The sequence below is a fragment of the Cervus elaphus genome, chromosome 10, assembly GCF_910594005.1.
Source record: "Cervus elaphus chromosome 10, mCerEla1.1, whole genome shotgun sequence".
Classification (NCBI taxonomy): Eukaryota; Metazoa; Chordata; class Mammalia; order Artiodactyla; family Cervidae; genus Cervus; species Cervus elaphus.
Window position 1 is genome coordinate 38999598 of NC_057824.1, and position 22038 is coordinate 39021635.

The window sequence follows — 22038 nt, forward strand, 5'->3', positions numbered from 1 at the left end:
CACGTGCCGTAACTAAGATCAGAAATCCCACGTGTCACAACTAAGATGTGGCACAGCCAAATAAATAAATAAAAATGAATATGTTAAAAAAAAAAAAAGCATAGATCATAAAAAATTTAAAATAGTTTAATTAGAAATATTGTAAAGTTATATTTTGCATATGTCTTTTATCACATACCATGCATTTCCAAATGCACCAAATATTACACATGCACATAGGTCTACATCAGTGGGTATAAAATCTTGTGTCCTGGAGACTGTTCTTTACGAGACATTTAAGGCTCTTTTTCAAAGGGAATTTTGACACCGATTTTCCCATGCCTGCTGACTTCAGAATCTAACATCCAAGGAAAATGCAACTTCCCTCTAAATGGCAGCAATGAACATTATTATCTGCATCTAGAGCAAAGTAAAACTGAAGTGTCAGAATCTTCCAACCATTGAAAATTAATCCTAAGTGCAGATACAATCTCTCTGAAACCCTACATGGGAGAATGGTGTTATATTTACAACAATTCAATCCACTCTTTTCTTTTTTTTTCTTTTCCCCAGGTCCACATCTGTCTTCTAAAGTGAGGTGCACATGTAGTATTTACATTTGGCCTTATTTATTGTTTTCTGGCTGCAGCTAGCAGGTCACCTTGCAAAATGCGGAGGAACGGCCCCTTCATTTTGCAAGCAGCATATATTGAGGTTAATGTCACCTTCTTCCCCACTCCCTGAGTCATCATAGGGATAAAAATGAGATCTTGGAAGGAAGCTACTCAGAGGAGCTAAGTGCAGTAGACAGGAGACAGGCACCGTGTGATCTGGTTCCTTCTGTCCGTGGGGAGAAGGAGCCGTCTCCCCACTGAGCTACCTGGAGAGGAGAGGGGCTCAGTGATGTGAGGACAGAGGCATTTGATAACAAACGTGCATAATTAGAGTGAATTATCTTCACTGGAAAATAAGCAAATTATTTTCCAATGTAATGCATAAAGAAGCTTCTAATTAACTCCAATAGAGAAATTCACTTGCAAATTTCAGTGGTTAAGCTCTCTGTTCTTTGCATTAATATTTTCTTTTTATGGCCCACCCTAATTTTCTTTATTGCTCTTTATTGGTATCACAGAATTTTAGAGGTGGAAAGCAAACTCATTAGGTGATTCAGCCTACTTCTCATTAAAAAAAAAAAAAAAAATTGAAAAAAAATAAGGCCCAAAGAGAACCTCTTGGATCCTGTGAGTTATCTAAGATCTCATAACATGTCAGTGATCCACTGAACTGGATCCTCATGCATGTGTGTGACCAGCACGTGAAGGGCCTCCGCCAGATTCTGGGGTCTGCTGTGTTCACCTTAAACTAGCTCTGTTTCTCTCCTGCTCCCTGCCCTTGCCCCGGGCTTCGCTGGGCTCTTCAGGCATCTTGCCGACTGCTAGAACTCCCTGATCTATCAGCCCAGCAGCCCCGGTCTCCAGTCTGCTCTGTCCCCTTCCAGCTCCCGGCTCCTTATTGCATGGCCTACTACCTGGTATGTCCTCCTCTCTGGTCCACCTTAGGGCCAACCCAGAGGCCCTCAACCAACAGCCAGAGCAGGTGTGCACAAGGGTTTGGAGGAGCCATCCACCCTAGCTCCTGCCGCAGAGCATTAGGGATCAGAAGTCAGATTAAAATCGACATGACAACCTGGATCACCTGATCCCTAGATCCCGGGCTATTTTTTTTTTTTAAATCAATAAACTTTATTTTATGGAGCAGATTTAGGTTCATAGGGAAATTGAGTGCAAAGTACACAGTGTTTTCGTCTACCCCCTGTCCACACATGTAAAACCTCCCCCGCTATGGGCATCCTGCATCACAGTGGTATCTTTTCTGGGCTTTTCTAAAAAAAGTAATTAATTAATTTTTATTTTTGGCTGTGCTGGGCTTTCTCCAGTTGCAGTGCATGGGTTTCTCCTTGCAGTGGCTTCTCCTGTTGCGGAACATGGGCTCTAGAGCTTGCAGGCTTCAGATGTTTCGGCTCAAGGCCTTAGTTGCCCCAAGGCATGTGAAATTTTACCAGACCAGGGATCGAACCCATGTCCCCTGCATTAGCAGTTGGATTCTCAATCACTGGACCACCAGGGAAGTCCTTTTCTGGGCTCTTTTTCATCTTTAAAACCCTAGGTTCTTTGTCTTAAGGTTCCCCACCCCCCCACCCCCCGCCAAAAAAAAAAAGCAAACATATATGAAGAGCCTAATTAAAGTAGATGTCTGTGAAACACAAAGGTATGCATGCTGTGGGTGTCAGATCCATTCACTCTGTCTTGTCATTCTCCGTTAATCTGTCCCTAAAGCCAGTGGCTGGTGGCTGGTCACATGTGGAGGTAGCCTTGCTCTGGCCCTCTCTCTTCTCTGTCTCTCAGAATCAATTTCAAATGTTAGGGGCTGGGATTCTCATTGGCTGTGATTGGGTCAAGGGCCCATACCCAGAGGAGCGTACCAAATTCAGGGTATGGGGTCATGTACAGTCATGGTTGCCACAGGAGCATCCTGGGGATAGAGGGGAAGAAGAGAAGGGAGCAGTCTAGGGTGTCATCATGAGCTGAGCAGATACCTGTGAAGATGTCTGCTATACCATGACACTGTATTACCCAGAGTCTCCTACAAATAGCTACTACCTCTTTTCTACATTCTCTTCTGTATTGGCCCAAAGTTTGGCCAATGCCAGAGGTTCATCTTTGCATCTTTGCTTTTTCCCTTATCCTTTTTTGGAAAGAGCCTCATCCCTTGACCTGAGCTTTTTTACCAGCTATGAGCAGCTCTCTGCGTCTTACTCACATGTGGACCCACTGGAAGTGACCACATGCAAAGATAAACATCTGGGACTTACCTGGCAGTCCATGGCTAAGACTTCATGCTCCCAGTTCAAGGAGCTTCGGTTCAATCCCCTCGTCAGGGAACGAGATCCCATGTGCCACAACTAAGACCCGGCACAGCCAAATTAATTAAAAAGAAAGTCTTTCCTTTCTGACTCTGTCCACCTCTCTTGCCGCTCAGTAAGTCATCACTCAGCCTTTTTGTTCCCACCTTCAGAGTGCTCCTGGTTAATGGAACATGTGGTTGTGACATTCTCACAGATAGCCACCCGAGAGTGAAGCTGGACAGTTTGTGAGACACACTGACAAGGTGCAGTGAGACTCCCATCTTATGTTCTGAAACCAAATCGATTCATTAATTTTCCATCAAGGACTCCTTTCATAATGGCCGCTTCCATCAAAGTTGTAAAAACTGCATTTGGAGTAGCGTATTTAAACATCCTGATGTCGATCTGTGAAATGTATGCATACCTTCAATGTTAGTCTTCTAGTTTTCTGAGAAAAGCAACAATTCTCTCTGAAATTGCCCCATTATATGAAATGGGGGTGATTACTGCTAATTCATATTTGCACTAGCACCTATGTGGCGAGATCGGAGGTTTGGCGCTGCATATTGGCACGCACTCATCAAAGGTTATGTGTATGCGCATGGTGGAAGGCACTTTATATAATTCCAAACAATTTAATAAAAATGTAATTCGACTGGGAAAAACTACAGTCTGTTGGCCCTTGCAAAGTGCAGATAATGTTCTAGATTAAAGAGCGGCGGCTTGGTTCATTATAGTCAAATAATGTGAGTGTGTGAATTACCATTTCATTGCCGTTAGTCTATTTCAAGAGTATGCCATTTTCCCATTATCATAATAGGCTACATTTTCTTAAAATCATTTGATTGTGATTGGTCCCATCTATTCAGTTTTGCAAATAAAAAGCTTTTTTGGTGATAAGCTAGCTGTTTTAAAACAGCCTCAATCTCTGGTTCTGCTTTTGAACTGCTACAGGTCAGACTCTGCGGAAGGCTGAGAGAAGCCGGTCCTGCTCTCGGGAGAAAAAGGAGGTAAATGAGCCACTGATGAGGGCTGGTGGGAGGCAACTGAATTTAAAAAGATCTGAGGGAATGGGCTGGTGATTTAAGGATCCCTGAATCTCCTTTTCTGAGTCTCTAGCTTGAATCCCTGACCCAATGATAGTTGGCAACTGGAGTTATCAACCCAGTGTCACTAATAATAACCTCGTACTGACTGTATCAGTCAGTTATGGCTGTGTAACAAGTCACCCAGATTTTAGTGACTTGAAACAACTATGGGTTTGATTCACGATTCTGAGGATCAGCCATTTGGGCTCAGCTTCCCCTGAAGGTTCTGCTGATGGGCCAGGCCTTGCTGACCACAGCTGGGCTTTATTTATGCATTGGCCATTAACAGCTGTGTCACCCTGGGGCTGTCTGAGCATCAGTTATGGTGCTTTAATTCTCCTCCAATGTCCTCCCCTCATCCAGTAAGCTAGACAGGTTTGTTCACATAGGGGTTCAGAGGTTCAAGAGTACGAGAGTGGAAGACTCAGAAACTCCTGAGCCCTAGGCTCAGCACTTGAACAGTGTTGCTCCTGCTACTTTCTATTCTTTAAAGCAGATCACAAGGTCAACACAGATTCAAGGGGAATGGGGAAATAGGCCCCAGTTCTTCATGGGAAGAGCTACAAAACATTGAAATATACCACCTACTTGAAACTAACCATTCTTGAAATTTTTGAAATTGACTATGCTGAGCCCACTGGCACTGTGCTAGGCACCAGGGCTAAGCCTAAGGGAAGGATGAGAGACAGTCCTTGATTTAGGGTGTGCACAGCATCGTTGGAAGGGATGTGCCACGAGATCATCACAGTACAGTGTGAAAGTACCAGTCCCGGGAGAGAAGGACAAAGGGTGGGTTTCAACACAGAAAAGGGATCACCTGCCTTTGCCAGTGGTAATAAGAAAGGCTAATGTAAAGGTTAACTCTTGAGAGTGAGTAGTTTTCCAGGCCAGATAAACAGCATGGTCAAAGGCAGAAAGATACGAATAAGGAGAGTTGCAAGGTCATTGAGCCTGAGGGGGGAAGTGGCAGGTAGGACCCCTGAATGACTGGAGGGCCCTTCGATGGAGTCCCAAGCCTGTGAGAGTTTACATTTGAGTCTTATTTAGTGGCTGATGGGAGCGGGGGTCTGAAGTCTTAGGTGCTCATCACCTATATCGACCAATCCTGAAATTCATCAACACTTCAATACTCACACTCTTGATTATAAACAGACCTGATTCCAGAGACAGAAGGAAACTTCTCAGGCTCAGATGCATCCAGGAGCTTAAACGGCCATAGGACCTGATTGTTCTCTCTATAGCTCGTGGTGCTGCTGCTTCTGCGATGGCCTCGCCCCAGCCAGCTCTGAGGAGGCGGGTCGGGGTGGGCCTGCAAAGGGCCCTGTGTTCTTGACTGTGACTCTCATCCTCTCTCCTATTACCTCCTCTCTCAGCTGTAGTCAGAACAGTCAGCGTGGCTTTCCTCCGTGTGTAATCGACCTGCCTGGGATGAGGGCTGGGAGATAACTGAGGAACTTGGATGCTAAGAAGACTGCAATGTCAGCCCCCAGGGGGCACTCCAGCGGCTGAACTAGGGTGTATCTTCCCACTCCTTTCTGGTGGGGGCATTTTTCTGAAGAAGTATCAAATGGGAGAGTCCTTTTGAATATACAGAGTAGAAATACTTTAGGTCAGGGGTCCCCAACCCCCAGGCTGTGGACCAGTACCAGCCCATGGCCCGTTAGGAACCAAGCTGCTCAGCAAGAGGGCAGCAGGTGAGCAAGTGAAGCTTCGTCTGTATTTGCAGCTGCTCCCCGTCACTTTCGTTACCGCCTGAGCTCCACCTCCTGTCAATCAGCAATGGCATTAGATTCTCATGGGAGTTTGAACCCTGCTGTGAAATGCCCATGCAAGGGATCTAGGGACCTTATGAGAATCATCCCGAAGCCATCCCTCCCCCCGATCCCCACTGCTCCCCCCATGCCACCCTGATCTGCAGAAAAATTGAAAGCAAAAGTGTTAATCCCTCTGTCATGTCTGACTCTTTGCAACCCTATGGACATTAGCCCGTCAGGCTCCTCTGTCCTCGGGATTTCCCAGGCAGTGGGTTGCCATTTCCTCCACCAGGGGATCTTCCCAACCCAGGGTTCCAACCTGGAGTCTCCTGCATTGCAGGCAGATTCTTTATTGTCCACAAAATCGGCCCCTGGTGCCAAAAAGGTTGGGCACCACTGTTGCTTTAGGTGGTTTTTTTCATGCTGCTCTTAAAATTCACGATTGATTCATTGAAAGAAAATATTTGCAGTTGTTTCATCTGGGCAATAGATTATGGAAGTGGTTCCCCCCCAACCCTTTGTGTTTTATGTACTGATTTTTATCATGAGGAATAAAGCAAAACCTAAAAATCAAAAGAGAAAAAAGCAGATGTGCCTGTCTCCATAAATATCCTTCCAGAAGCCTCAGGGTGGACAAGCCAGAATGGGGGTGAGCACTGGCCTGCAGGCCCCTGGTCTCCCCCGATTAAATGACCAAGAGCGAGTACCAGTCCTCTAAGGCCAGGAATGAATTGTTTAAACCTGAGGCCTTTGGTTGCATAATGATAGCATCTTATTTATCCACATTACAAAATTCACTGGAAAATGATGGAGCAAGGCAGCCGGTAACTAGCAGAGACACTTTTCCCCTCCCCTCCTCTCTCTCCTTGGCAACAGGACTCCCCTAATTGCCGCTTTCCTGGCTACTCCCATCATGCCAGCCGCAGAGAGCGTTTCACACCACTCCTCTGAAAAATGCTTGAAGTGAGGGAAAACAGAGAACAGGGTTGTTTATCACAACATCCAAGTTCAGTCCTGAAAGATGTTTAAAACGGTTTCAGGCCCTCTGAAAGAGAGCGCTGACTTTCTTAACACGACTTTTGTTTGGTTAGAAAAACAAGAGAAGGAAACTAATAGCAAGCTGCCAGGACGCTCATCCTGTGCATTATAACGTGCCTTTCCACCCACCTCCTCTTTCCGCATCCCTGCCCACGTTGTCTGTGAAGTCCACACTTCCTGACTCTCTGTGCCTTACACCGGATGCCAGGTACAGAGGAAGCTTTGTCCCCATGAAAGGCAGGGAAAGACAAGCTGGTGAGAGCAAGCAGACAGGGTCCTGCGTCATGTTCTTGGGGGCAGGGCATACAGGACGGCACACACCTGGGCAGGTGGATAGGCAGTTTTTATCCTGAGTGGGGACTGGGTACCATCCTGCATGGGCCAGCACTGCAAAGGGAGTTCTCAGTGAGCTTGCCAGGCCACTCTCAGCTCCAAAGTTGTGTCTTATTTGGCCCATACCCTGTGACAATCTTTTAAAATTAAGCGTTGTTGCTCCTTAGTCTCTTAAGTCGTGTCTGACTCCTTTGCAGCCCTATGGACTGTAGCCCACCAGGCTCCTCTGTCCATGGGATTTCCCAGGCCAGAATACTGGAGTGGGTAGCTGTGTCCTTCTCCAGGGGATTTTCCCCACCCAGTGATCGAACCTGTGTCTCCTGCTTTGGCAGGCAGATTCTTTACCACTGAGCCACCTGGGAAGCCCAAAATTAGGTGATCACATTCAAAAATTGAGAGATTTCACCCAGAAAATGCAGACTTCTGGCTTCTCTGCAAAATGGAGAGTGGCAACATTGAGTCCTTCCTTATTCCTATAAGGCAACAATGGGCATTTAAAAAAAAATTTTTAGGGCTTTCCTGGTGGCTCAATGGTAAATAATCTGCCTGCCAATGCAGGAGATATGGGTTCAATTTCGATCCAGGAAGATCCCACATGCCCTGGAACAACTAAGTCCATGTGCTACAACTATTGAGACTGTACTTTAAAGCCTGGGAACTGCAACTACTGAAGGCCTTGTGGCCTAGAGCCTGTGCTCTGCAACAATAGAAGCCACTGCAATGAGAAGCCCACAAACTGCATCTACAGAGTAGCCCTTGCTCGCTGCAACTAGAGAAAAGCCGGCATAACAAGGAAGACCCAGCCCAGCCAAAAATAAGTAAATAAAAAAATGTATATGTGTGTGTGTATATATATATGTTTGGTATGCCAGGTCTTAGTTGCAGCACGTGGGTTCTAGTTTCCTAACCAGGGATCAAACCCAGACTTCCTGCATTGGGAACTCGGAACCTTAGCCACTGGACCCCCAGGGAAGTCTCTGGGTAATGACTTCTGAGGAAGACGTGTCCTCTTTTAATGGGACCCTCCCTGCCCCGCCCCCAACACCTGCGTGACTGCAAGCAGGTATCAGAGCCAGGCTTTGGGTTGGATGCTGGATGTCAGCGGTTCACAGATGTCACAGCATGTTTGTATCACTTGGGAGCTTTTAAATAACCTGATGCTAGGAAGGATTGAAGGCAGAAGGAGAAGAGGGAAGCAGAGGATGAGATGGTTAGATAACATCACCAACTCAGTGAACATGAATTTGCGTAAACTCGAGGAGATAGTGAAGGACAGGGAAGCCTGACGTGGTACAGGCCATGGGGATGTAAAGAGTCGGACATGACTTAGCAGCTGAAGAACAACAACAGCTGTCCAGGTCTCTTTCCAGATCAGTTAAATCAGAATCGCTGGGGTTGTGACTGAAGCCTCAGAATTTTGTAATCCCCCCAAAATGATTCTGACATGCAGCCACGGATAAGAACCAGCATTTTTGTATGTGTTTGTGTTACTATTTATTTTTAATTGGAGAATAATTGCTTTACAGTGTGTTGGTTTTTGTCATACAACAGCATGAATCAGCCATAAGTATACTTATGCCCCTTCCCTCTTGAGCCTCTCCCCCACTCCACCCAATCCCACCCCTCTGGGTTGTCACAGAGTGCCGGGCTGAGCTCCCTGTCTTATGCAGCAGCTCCCCACTAGCGATCTATTTTACACATGATAGTGTATTTATGGGGGCTTCCCCAGTGGTTCAGAGGTAAAGAATCTGCCTGCGATGCAAGGGGACATGTGTTTGATCCCTGGGTCAGGAAGATCCCCTGGAAGAGGACATGGCAACCCACTCCAGTATTCTTGCCTGGAGAATCCCATGGACAGAGGAGCCTGGTGGGCTACAGTCCAGTGGGTTGCCAAGAGTTGGACATGAGTGAAGCGACTGATCACACATGCAGTGTATATATGTCAATCCTAATCTCCCAATTCACCCCACCCTCCCCTTTCCCACTGTGTCCACAGATATTGAGAACCAGCGTTTTATACGTATTAAGTTCTCAACCTGGGTGCTACCCCATGCACTGCATGCCTGCGCTACCCCCGCCAGACAAGCACACATCATAGCAGAAAATGACAGCCAGCATAGAGGAGATCCAGATCAAAGCCCCAGCGGGTGTTGGAGGAGAGAGAGAAGACTTCCTGGAAGAGGCGGCTTTAACAGAGGCATAGGAAGCGTGACAGTCATTTCTGAAAGAATATAGTGTGGATGGCTGGCCTGAAGTCAGTAGCTACTTTTGAAGTAGCTGGTAAAAATATCCTCCACCTCTTCTCTAGCAAGGATTCACGGCTTCTGCCTGTGGAGTTTATGTAGTGTTCCTGGCCTTTGGTCATGAATTGTTAATGATTTCTGAAATCATGGCCATTGTGGTTTACTCAAAAATCATTAGAAAGTAAATTTTTCATACAGTGTTAAAAATTTTTAAAAACAAACAGGAAAACATAGAGGAGGAAGAAATATTTATTCATCAACCCCTTACTGGCCAGGGCCCACATTGATGGCAACAAAAGCACTGTGGGGCTTGAGAGCACGGTGTTGAGGACACGTCCTGCTTTTACACAGAGCCTTGGAGGCCCCCGGCCATCTGTGAACGGAGCCCACAGTGTTCCTCTGCTCACGTGCTTGTCAGGTGACCTTTAGCCTAGTCTCTCGACCCCTCTCACCTCATTTGATAATTCACCGTGGAGGCTTGGTATACAGAATCAAGGCAGTGATAAAGTGCCTAGCGCTGTGCATAGTAAATGTTCCGTAAATGTTAGTTCCTACATGATTGTGATCATTCCTTAGCGTGTCTAGAGTTTAGCAGAGAGACAGTCATGGCCTTGGATGGAAAAGACAGCACAGTTGCACTCAGGGCTGAAGGGGTCTTTCCTGCTCCAGCCGGACTGTAGGCTGATTCCAGGCTTCCGGGTTCCTGGCTGTGCGCCCTAGGCAGGCAGCTCTGGGGCCCCCACTGTAAACCACTCTGAGAGCCTTCCGTGATAATAGACTGCCTCCTCGTGCAGCTGATGGGAGATTCTGCAAAATGCCCCTGACAGCACACTCCTCTGCTGAGCTCGCTTTGTAAAGGATTGCAGAAGTCATTTAACTCAACCGCCTAGATAATGTTAAGCCCTACCATTGCACACACACATAAGCATGCACATGCACGCACGCGCGCACACGAGCACTTCCTGCTCTTAACAAAGCCTTGTGGTACAAGGACAAGAGACGCCTTTCATGTTCGCCAAGCAGAGGAGGAGACTGGGATCTCAGGGGGACCCAGCAAAGGAGGGAGGCGAGGATTCAGGGTGCCTCCCGGGACCAGGCTCTCTGGACGGTCCCTCCGTGTGCCACCGTGAACGCACCTTCACTCCCCTCTGGTCCCTGGACCTGGTGTTGTCTTCATACTCCTCTCTTCCAGCTATTTCTTCTTCCAGCTCAGAGGCCAGAGAGTCTGATCAACCTGTCTAATCAATACTAAGCAGCAGGGGCTCCCCTGGTGGCCCGGTGGTTAAGAATCTGCCTGCCAATGCAGCAGACCAGGGTTCAGTCCCTGGTTTGGGAAGATCCCACATGCCACAGGGCAACTGAGCCGCCACATGCCCCAGCTACTGATGCCTCTGTGCCCTAGAGCCCAGGCTTCACAGCAGGAGTAGCCACACCAATCAGAAGCCCATGCACTTCAATTAGGGTCTAGCACCCCAATCGCCGCAGCTAGAGAAAACCATAGCATAGCAATGAAGACCCAGCACAGGCAAAAATAAAATAAGTTAAATTTTAAAAAAACACTAAATACATTGAGGGGTACAGTGCTCTTGACATTAACCCCCCACTTGCCATCCCAAGAGACAATCATTGTAATCAATTTGTGTCCTTCCAGAAATATTCTATCTATCCTCTCTGACCTTACCTCCACCCCCTGCCTTTTAACACAATTATAGCATGTAATACATTGTTCTGGATTTTTCTTTTTACTTAACAACGTGTCTTAGAGAATATCCTGTAGCAGCACATGTATACAAATCTCATTCATTCTTTTTTATGGCTGCCCAGTACTTCACTATGAATGAACAAAAATCCAATCCTTTATCTGACATCTTTGGGGCCAAACGTGTTTCTATTTTTTTTTTAATTTAGAAAGTAATATTATCGAAGTATGGCCCTAGGACAGCCCTCTGTAGTCAAATATATTAATATATCTGCAGGAAAATACTACTAAGTGGGATAAAGACTTTAAATTTCATGTCAGTTCAGATCTGGTTTTGCTACTAAAAAATGACACAGAGAGAATTGTGAACTTGTCCATAAATATATGACTTGTTGTTGTTTAGGCTCTAAGCTGTGTCTGAGTCTTTTACAACCCGATGGACTATAGCCCGCCAAAGCTCCCCTGTCCACGGGATTCTCCAGACAAGAATACTAGAGTGGGCTGCCATTTCCTCCTCCAGGGGATTTTCCTGACCAGGGATTGAACCTGCATTTCCTGCAGCTCCTGCATTGCAGGCGGATTCTTTACCACTTGAGACGCCAGTGTGTGTGTGTTAGTTGCTCAGTCGTGTCCGAGTCTTTGCGACCCCATGGACTGTAGCCCACCAAGCGCCTCTGTCCGTGGGATTCTCCAGACAAGAATACTGGAGTGGGTTGCCGTTTCCTTCTCCAGGGGATCTTCCTGACCCAGGGACTGAGCCGGTGTCTTATATCTCCTGCGTTGCAGGAGGATTCTTTACCACTGAACCTCCAGGAAAGCCTAAATATGTAACTAGTTCCCAGTTAATGCCCTGGAGAAGGAAATGGCAATCCACTTCAGTATTCTTGCCTGGAGAATTCTATGGACAAAGGAGCCTGGTGGACTACAGTCTATGGGGTTGCAAAGAGTTGGACATGACTGACCAACTGACTAACACTTCCCGGTTAATGACTAATCTAGGCTATCAGGAGTCTTCTGCTACTATAAAAGTACTGGTAAGAATATTCTAGAGCCGGCATCTCTGTGCAGTTGTGTAGGAATAGCCAAAGGTTATAAGTAGAATTAATGGATCAAAGAGGATGTGCTTTTTTAAAAATCAGTGTTCTGAATTTGTCTTGTAATGGTGCATGAGCTGGGCAGAGTTTTTTGTTCAGCACACCTTGTGGAATTCTGGCCAGATTCAAGTGTGGCTGCCCTTGGCTGAGGAATCCATACGCAGTGGCCTCAGCTGTGGTTCCCTGGTCCGCTCTTCTTAGTGGGGAATGGGAGCAGGGTACTGTCCTCAGAACATGGGGGCATGTCCAGCACCTCAATTTCTGAATGCCAGATCTCCTGGGTCCTCGGCCCCAGGCACCTGTCATGGCCAATTGCAGGAGGCCAGTGGGACCGGTGACTCTTCTTATAAGTTTTAGATCCCCACCAGCCTGCAAATAGCAGACCCTCTGCTTTGCTCATTTCAGTTCTCTGTGTTCTTGCAGCTTCGGTCTTCTGCGGGGATCAAGAGCTGCCTCTTGCATAGTTACAGATCTCCACTGCTTTGTTGAAAATGTTAAATAATTTTTTAAAAGGAAGGGAGAGAAAAAAAGATAGTGGAAGCTAATGGTGCTGCATTACAAGAGCCTGTCCAGTGCGACAGCTGACATTCCAAATCTACACTTTTCCCGAATGAAGCCTTTTAGTTCACATTTCCGGGCAAAGAAGAGTGAAATTCATTTTGTATCCAACTGCCAGTTGCATTCCCTGTGGTGAAGTTAGTCTTTCTGCTTCTTGTGGTCTTGGTCTCTGTAGCTTTGAGAACTTGGACAATGCGAGCTCCGGTGACATGAACAGCTTCTGATTTCTGTAGGGGCAAGTCAGTCACGTGTTCGGTTTAGAAGCAGCATAGCCAAATAGTTGAGCCTGTGAACCCTGGACCCAAACAGCCCGGATTCCTAGGCTCCTGTCGTCACTCAGGCAAGATACATATTCTGTCTGTGGCTTGACTTAGTCCTTCTAAAGAGTAGGAATATGGGCTTTGCCTGCCAGTGCGGGAGACACGGGTTCAATCCCCGATCCTGGAGGATCCCACGTGCCTCGGAGCAACTGAGTCCATGTACCACAACTGCTGAACCTGTGCTCTAGAGTCCGGGAACCACAACTACTGAGCTCACGTGTCGCAACTACTGAAGCCTTTGCCCCCAGAGCCCTAGCTCAGCAACAAGAGAAACCACTGCAATGAGAAGACTATGCACCACGATTAGAGGCTTCCCTTGTGACTCAGCTGGTAAAGAATCTGCCTGCAATGCAGGAGACCTGGGTTCAATCCCTGGGTCGGGAAGATCCCCTGGAGAAGGGAAAGGCTACCCACTCCAGTATTCTGTATAGTCCATAGGGTCACAAAGAGCTGGACACAACTTGTGCTTTCCCGCTCTCCACAAATAGAAAAATGCCTGTGCAGCAACGAAGACCAAGTACAGCCAAAAATAAGTAAATAAAATAATTTTTCTTTTTTTTTTTTTTTTAAAAAGAGTAGGGATAGTATAGAACCTACAGTCTAGGGGTGAGGTAAGGATCCAGTGAGCTAATGCATGTAAAGTGCTTAGAATGGTGCCTGGTACTTACTAGGAGCTGGATACGTGTTAAGTATTATAATTTAGGACTGGTAGTGTAATTAGTATCATATTGAGGGCAAAATGGCCTGTTTAAAAAGCTAATCCATTCCGAGTCAGAGGTGGATGAGAATTCTTGCTAAGAAAAAGCAGGGCACAGATGGGTCATTGTTCCTCACTGCTTCAGTGCGATGGAACAGCACATCATCCCTCCTGTGAGAATTACCTTGCCCTTGAAATCACCAGCCTACTCCCAGGCCCCTGGCATTGGGCTGGGAGCTACAGGAAACGTGTACACAGCTGCCGAGCCCGTAACCCAAGCTGAACAAACAGCAAGGCCAAGACTTGAGCTTCAAGAAGCAAAGAGAATCAATTTCTGATAAAGTGCCAGGAAGGAGATTGACACGTCTAAAACCTTCCTGGTATCAGCTGAGCTTCTAACACAAGATTAAACTTGAAGAAAAAAACCCATCAGAAAGCTGCAATTTGTGACCAGAAGGAGATAATGTTGACAGCTTCTTCCCAAATCAGGTTTGGATAAGCAGTGTGCCCTTCACCAGAGCATCCGAATTTTCTATATCCTCAAATCCTAGGCATTAAATTGCCCTGAGTCTCCCTTTACCTTTCCACCCTCCCCTCCGCAATCACTTTATAGAATGCAGAATATGATGAGAAAAGAAAATGATAGTATCCAAGTGAAAGAGGTTCCTGCAAATTACTGATGAAAGGTGTGTGTCATGGTGAATAGGAGCCCACAGAACTGTTGCCCAGTCTGGGAACACCTCTGGAGGAGCAGGGCCAGGACTGTAACAGTGCCAGGCCCCCAGGGCTCCAGTCCCAAGTTACCGTGGCTGACCATAGGCACACCCTTGCTCCCTGCTCTGGGCCTCTGTTTCCCCTGCAACCACCCCAGGTCTGATAAAAGCCGACATCAACTTCATCAGGGCCCACAAGCCGTGTCTCTGAGCCTCTGTTCAAGTGATAGAAGCCCTCCTCAACCCAGCTTCAGGGCTTCCCTGGTGGTCCGGTGGTCTGGTGGCCATGCAGGGGACACCAGTTCGATCCCTGGTCGGGGAAGATCCCATATGCTGCGGAGCAACTAAGCCTGTGAGCCACAGCTAGTGAGCTGGAGTCGGCAACTACTGAAACCTGTGTGCCTAGGGCCTGTGCCCCCCCGGCAGTGAGAAGTCTTCCTTTCTCAATCCAGATGCTATGAGTTAACTTTCCCCTTTTATAGGTTTACCTAAACAAATATAACACGCTCTAACATCTGTTAGGCACCTTCCTTAACCCTTCTCAGTTTCCTGAGCTGTAAAATCGGCGGCGTTTTTCCTTCCTCTGCAGATGTCCAAGGGCTCTGATGATGAGGAAGATAGACATGGGATGCCCAGCCCCACTCAGAGGATGCCCCTGCCTCTCACACTGGGCACTTTCTCTCTCCTCCATGGATCCTGCTGCCGGTTCAGAACTAGATAGGGTCCCAGTCTCCTGGGACCACAGGGCTGGGCGGGTGAATTAGAAGCTGGGGCAGTGACTGCCAGATAAATGAAAGCTTTGGTTCCTTGCCTGATGAGCCGAGATAGTCTGACACTGACCTTCCCCAGCTAAGCATTGTTAATGATGGCTACATTCCCATTTGTTGTTGTCTTAGTCACCAAGTCATATCCAGCGCTTTTGCAGCCCCTTGGACTGTAGCCCACCAGGCTCCTCTGTGCATGGGATTTTCCAGGCAAGAATACTGAAATAGGTTGCCAATTTCCTACTCCAGGGGACCTTCCTGACCCAGGGGTTGAACCCAAGTCTCTTGCATTGGCAGGTGGATTCTTTTGCCACTGAGCCACCTGGAAAGTCCTGCATTCCCTTTGGAGGCTGCTGAAGAGATTTTATGCCGCTCCTCACCCTCTGCTGTGTGTAGGAAAGTCCAAGAAAGTTCTCAGCTTCTTTTCCCAGGATGACTACTTTGATGGCCTTTTGCTTTTTCAATATAGAAGCCTAAACTCTTGCAAAAATCTCTTTGAACTGCCCATGCTCTGTTGATGCCCTGGGAGATGGCTTGGCACATGAGAAATGGAACAGCAAGAGTGATCAAGGGCAGGGAAGCTGTCCAGGTCTGACTGCTTTGGTTTGCATCCTGGTTCTAACTCTTAATTTGCTGTGTGGTCTATGAAAGTGAAAGTGTAAGTCACTCAGTTGTGTCCGATTATACAGTCTATGGAATTCTCCAAGCCAGAATACTGGAGTGGGTAGCCTTTCCCTTCTCCAGGTTAATCTTCCCAACCCAGGGGTCAAACCCAGGTCTCCTACGTTGCAGGCGGATTCTTTACCAACTGAGCTTTCTTGGCACTTTACATAACCTCTTTGTGCCTCAGTTTCCATCTGCTGAATGCAGCTGAAAGCATAGTGCCATCTCCTGGGGCTGTTGAGAGAATTAAATAATACATATGAAGTACTTAGAACTATACCTGTAAGTCTTGTTTAAAAGTATGTTATTGTTCTTTGTCCAGTCCCACTGCTGGGTCCCGTTCCAGAATGTTCCATCAGCTGGGGTAGCTGGGGGAGGCAGTGTCAGTGTAGTTCATATCTGCAGGCATTGACCTCAGTGGGGCTGGCATTAGACACTTTTAATGTCTTTTTGGTTCCAGAACTAATGCATGCTGATTGTAGAAAAACAGAAGAGGCTTAATGCTACAAAAATTAGTCCTTATACTACCACCTATAAAGCCACTATTTTTATTTTTTATTCCCTTCTCAGTTCACTTCAGTTCAGTCACTCAGTAGTGTCCGACTCTTTGTGATCCATGGACTGCAGCCTGCCAGGCTTTCCTGTCCATCACCAACTCCTGGAGCTTACTCAAACTCATGTCCATTGAGTTGGTAATGCCATCCAACCACCTCATCCTCTGTCATCCACTTCTTTTCCTGCTTTCCATCTTTCCCAGCATCAGAGTCTTTTCCAATGAGTCAGTTCTTCACATCAGGTGGCCAAAGTGTGGGAGTTTCAGCTTTAGCATCAGTCCTTCCAATGAATCTTCAGGACTGATTTCCTTTAGGATGGACTGGTTGGATCTCCTTGCAGTCCAAGGGACTCTCGAAAGTCTTCTCCAACACCACACTTCAAAAGCATCAGTTCTTCGGCACTCAGCTTTCTTTATAGTCCAACTCTCACATCCATACATGACTACTGGAAAAACCATAGCTTTGATTAGATGGACCTTTGTTGGCAAAGTAATGTCTCTGCTTTCTAATATGCTGTCTAGGTTGGTCATAGCTTTTCTTCCAAGGAACAAGCGTCTTTTAATTTCATGGCTGAAGTCACTATCTGCAGTGATTTTGGAGCCCAAGAAAATAAAGTCTCTCACCGTTTCCATTGTTGCCCCACTTGCCATGAAGTGATGGGACTGGATGCCATGATCTTCGTTTTCCGAATGTTGAGTTTTAAGCCAGGGTTTTCACTCTCCTCTTTCACTTTCATCAAGAGGCTCTTTAGTTCTTCTTCACTTTCTGCCATAAGGGTGGTGTCATCTGCATATCTGAGGTTATTGATATTTCTCCCGGCAATCTTAATTCCAGCTTGTGCTTCATCCAGCCCAGCATTTCTCATGTTGTACCCTGCATATAAGTTCAATAAGCAGGGTGACAACATAGAGCCTTGACATACTCCTTTCCCGATTTGGAACCAGTCTGTTGTTCCATGTCCAGTTCTAGCTGTTGCTTCTTGACCTGCATATGGATTTCTCAGGAGGCAGGTTGGGTAGTCTGGTATTCCCATCTCTTTAAGAATTCTCCACAGTTTGTTGTGATCCACATAGTCAAAGGCTTTGGCATAGTCAACGCAGAAGTAGATGTTTTTCTGGAACTCTCTTGCTTTTTCTATGATCCAACCAATGATCTCTGGTTCCTCTGCCTTTTCTAAATCCAGCTTGAACATCTGAAAGTTCACGGTTCACGTACTGTTGAAGCCTGGCTTGGAGAATTTTGAGCATTACTTTGCTAGAGTGTGAGATGAGTACAACTGTGAGGTAGTTTGAGCATTCTTTGGCATTGCCTTTCTTTGGGATTGGAATGAAAACTGACCTTTTCCAGTCCTGTGGCCACTGCTGAGTTTTCTGGATTTGCTGGCATATTGAGTGCAGCACTTTCATAGCATCATCTTTTAGGATTTGCAATACCTCAACTGGAATTCCATCACCTCCACTAGCTTTGTTCGTAGTGATGCTTCCTAAGGCCCATTTGACTTTGCATTCCAGGCTGTCTGGCTGTAGGTGAGTGATCACACCATCGTGGTTATCTGGGTCATGAAGATCTTTTTTGTATAGTTCTTCGGTGTATTCTTGCCACCTATTCTTAATATGCATCTATATATATTTCAGGCTTAGGATCATACTAAGGGACAATTATAAATGCGTACCTTCCATTTCTTTTTTAGTTCTCTTTTTCTTTATTGAGGTATAACTTGCATACAATAGAGGGGACAATCTTTGGTGTACAGTTTTATGAATTTTATGAGTGCTCCTGTGTTATCACTACCCACGTCAAAGCATGGACCATTCCTAGCAATGCAGGAGGCATCTTCATGCCCCCTCCCAGGTACTGCAGCTCTCCAGGGGGGTGGCCACTGTCTAGGCTCTAACGGTATAGATTAGTTTTGCCTGTATTTGAACTTCACATAAATGGATTCACAGAGTAAGCACAATTTTTTTGTCTTTGTTTTGTTTTTGTTAAACATATCTGTGACATTCATCCATGTTTTTATTTTGTTTACTTATTTTGGGGTGCAGTGGGTCTTTGTTGCTGCACACGGGCTTTCTGTAGTTGCGGTGAGCAGGGGTTACTCTCTAGTTGCGGTGCATGGGCTTCTCACGGCAGGGGTGTCTCTCGTCGGGGTGCACGGGCTCCAGAGCTCTCGGCTCCAGTAGTTGTGACACACAGGCTCAGTTGTGGCATGGGGCTCGGCTGCCCCACAGCTGAAGAATCTTCCCTCACCAGGGATCAAACCCATGTCCCCTGCACTGGCAGGCGGATTCTTATCCACTGGACCACAAGGAAGTCTTCATCTGTGTTTTTAACTGTGTTAATTGTTCGCTCTTTACCACTGTGGTATTGAACCTTCAGTTATCCTTTCATTAGAATGATTAAATTGTGAATTTTAAAAATAATTTACCTGTCATTTTAAAAATTTCAAGTTTGTTCATTAAATTGAAAAATGCTCTTCAAACATACCCAAACCTAATTGGCAGAATGTTCATTTTTGTGGACTTTTTTCTGTTTATTACAGTTCTAGTCTTTGTTTCAATTGGGAGTGCATTTGGCTGCAAAGAACAGGAAACCCAACTAACAATGGCCTAAATCAGGGATCAGCAAACATTTTCTGTCACAACGACTCAACTCTGTCATTGTAGTGTGGAAACAGCCATATCAGTATGTTAATTAGTGAGTGGGGCTGTGTTTCAGTAAAACTTTATTGACCAAAAAAATAGGTAATAGGACAGATTTGGCCTAGGGGATATAATTTTTTGACCCTTGGGTTAACAATAGGGATTTATTTGGCTCATGTGGCAAGAAATCTAGAAATAACCTTATAAAAAAAGCCTAATGATTTCTACTCCTACCAAAAATATTTGAGAATTCCACACTCTCTAAAACATTGCTAATAGTGGATATTAACAGCCTATCCTGTTTTTGTCAGTACTTTTTTGTCCTTATTCCTGTGTTTGGGGAAACACCTTTGCCTAATCTTCCAGCTCAGTAATTTTCTCTATATCTGTATCTATTCTGTTCTCCATTATCTTAAAAAAAAAAACCTTATTGATTTATTGGTTTTGTTTTTATTTTATTTTTTTTGTTGCACTGAATCTTCATTGCTGTGCACGGGCTTTGTCTAGTTGCGGCGAGCAGGGGCCACTCTTCGTTATGGTGCACGGGCTTCTCATTGCAGTGGCTTCTCTTATCGTGGAGCACAGGCTCTAGGCACGCAGGCTTCAGTAGCTATGGCACATGGGTTTAGTTGCTTTGCAGTATGTGGAATCTTCTCAGACCAGGGATTGAACCCATGTCCCCTGCATTGGCAGGTGGACTCATCCACTGTATCATCAAGGAAGTCCTCTTCGTTGTCTTTTGATTTTTCTTTAGTTTTGATGATTAAATGTTTTATTCATGATTTCTTATTCTCTTCCATAGTAGGTTGTTCAAGGAGTCAGTGCCTTCTCTGATTCTTCTGATAATATTAAAAATGTTTGTAATGCCTCTGCTTGCATTGTTATCTCTGTTTCTTTCATTGTTAGTTTGTTTGTTGAGTTGGCCCCTCTCTTTCATGGTGTGAATTTTCTTGAAATGTTTGGTAGTTTGTGAATATGTGCTCTTCTATGTAATGTGATTTCCTGTTTTGTTCTCTGTGAATGCTTTTTCTTTTTACAAGAGTTTGCTACCAGTGATTATGGGCAGAGGGGTGGAAATTGCCACAAAAAATGTGATGCTTGTCTTCTGAGTTTGTCTTCTGAGCACAGAATTCTTCCTTTTTCTTCCGGATATATCCTGCTATTCTGTCCCAGAGACCCATGGTCACAGCTCCTACAATCTGGGTGGATTGAAGAGCCACTTCTTGGCATCCTCATAGGCATTCTCAACCCATCTCTTTCACCTTTGACCTCAGGTTCCCTCCTCTCCCTGGAGAATGTGTTGCCTCTAGGCTTGAAGCAGCCCAAGACCCCCTTCCCATATCACAGTCCTCCTTCCGAGCTTTCCATTTGGCCTGCACTTCTTTTCATTCATCCGGTTCTGTCTGCCAGCGTTTCTCAAGAATTTCTCAACATTTTAAATCCAGCAGTATCACCCCTCCTTATCTTCCTGTGCGCTTACGAATTTTATTTTGTTTTTTAAAAATGTTTATTTGGTCCAAAATGTGAGCTGCTTAGTCGTGTCCGCCTCTTTGTGACCCCAGGGACTGTAGCCCTCAAGGCTCCTCTGTCCGTTGGGTTCTCCAGGCAAGAGTATTGGAGTGGATTGCCATTTCCTTCTCCAGGGGATCTTCCCGACCCAGCGATGGATCCCGGGTCTCCTGCATTTCAGGTAGATTCTTTACTGTCTGAGCTACCAGGGGAGGTTGCATCAGATCCTAGTTGCAGCAGGTGGGATCTTTTACTGAGGTGCGCGGGCTTCTCTCTAGTTGTGGTGCCCAGTCTCCAGAGCCTAGGGGCTCAGTAGTTGGAGCACATGGGCTTAGTTGCTCCATGGCTTGTGGCATCTTAGTTCCCAGACCAGGGATCAAACGAACCGAGTCCCATGTATTGGAAGGCAGATTCTTAACCGCTGGATCACCAGGGAAGTTCCTTATGAATTTGAAATGGTATCATTTCTATGGACTTGGGTAGGAGAGGCTGCTGCGTGTACTTGCTCTTAGTCTTCCCAACCTGGTTCAGTCTCAAGGTGACTTCTTATTAAGAGTTTTCACTTTCCTGGTCACCTTCATCTGGACAAGTTCATTTTTCTCTAAAAATACACTGTCAGAACCAAACTGAGTATTTCGACTATTAAATAACCCGCTCCAGTATTCTTACCTGGAGAATCCCATGGACAGAGGAGCCTGGTTGGCTATAGTTTGTGGGGTTGCAAAGAGTCAGACATGGATGAACGATTATGAACAGATCAGTGTAGACCATGGAGATGGAGTGTACTTTCTAGTAAGAACTGGGTTCCCATACTAACTCTGCTCTCTATTACATTGGTCAAGTCCCTTCACTCACCTAAGCCTCAGTTTTCTCACCTGTCAAATGGGAATAACACCCCCTCATAGGTTAATGAAAGTGTCAATCGCAATAATGTGTCAAGTGTTTAACGTGGGACCTGGCAGACAGTAGGTGTCGAAAGGTTAGTTCCCTTCTTCCCTCTGATCCTGACAAAATTTCTAACACATATCGTGTGTGCTGTGGTTGTGGCATGCTTTTGGCAGCCACATCACCCTGTTAGCTCATACTGAACACATTAACTAAAAACCCTGCCTTTGTGTTGTGAACTTTTCTCAAGCAGACTTTTCCAGTACCTCTCCTTGTATAGGACCTTTACCCTGGCCATGATGCATTTTATCAAGCTGTTCTTCATCCATCTCTAGCCTGTAGAAACTGACCTGAACCTAGATTCTGTCATCCAGTTTATTCCATGTGCCACCCATCTGAATGTCATGTGCAGACTGAATAAACAGCCTTCAACAGCCAGATCTGGCCATTGATAAAATTATGGCCTGGGATAGGACCAAGGACAGAGCTCCATGGCATGCCACCCTTCAGGGGAGAGTAATTTAAGTGACTGAGTGGGATGATTAATCTGTCTAGTTCCTGTAATAGTCTGTCCTTGTGACTTGATTATAATAATAATATTAG

At 45.9% G+C, this 22038-nt stretch overlaps 1 protein-coding gene across 7 annotated transcripts in view; it reads left to right on the forward strand.

The window, feature by feature from the left end:
* The window catches only part of LOC122701544 (katanin interacting protein), a 228563-nt gene that overhangs the window by 16765 nt on the left and 189760 nt on the right, over nt 1-22038 (forward strand). For 4 of the 7 annotated variants that reach the window (XM_043914569.1, XM_043914575.1, XM_043914573.1 and 1 more), the window contains one exon: nt 3839-3894. The exons of 1 other annotated variant lie outside the window; for it this stretch is intronic. In XM_043914569.1, the coding sequence (XP_043770504.1) occupies nt 3839-3894 (56 nt within the window). Of the gene's footprint in view, nt 1-3838; nt 3895-20684; nt 20732-22038 lie in introns of those variants that run through there. 2 more of the 7 variants (XM_043914574.1, XM_043914570.1) reach the window with 2 other exon arrangements.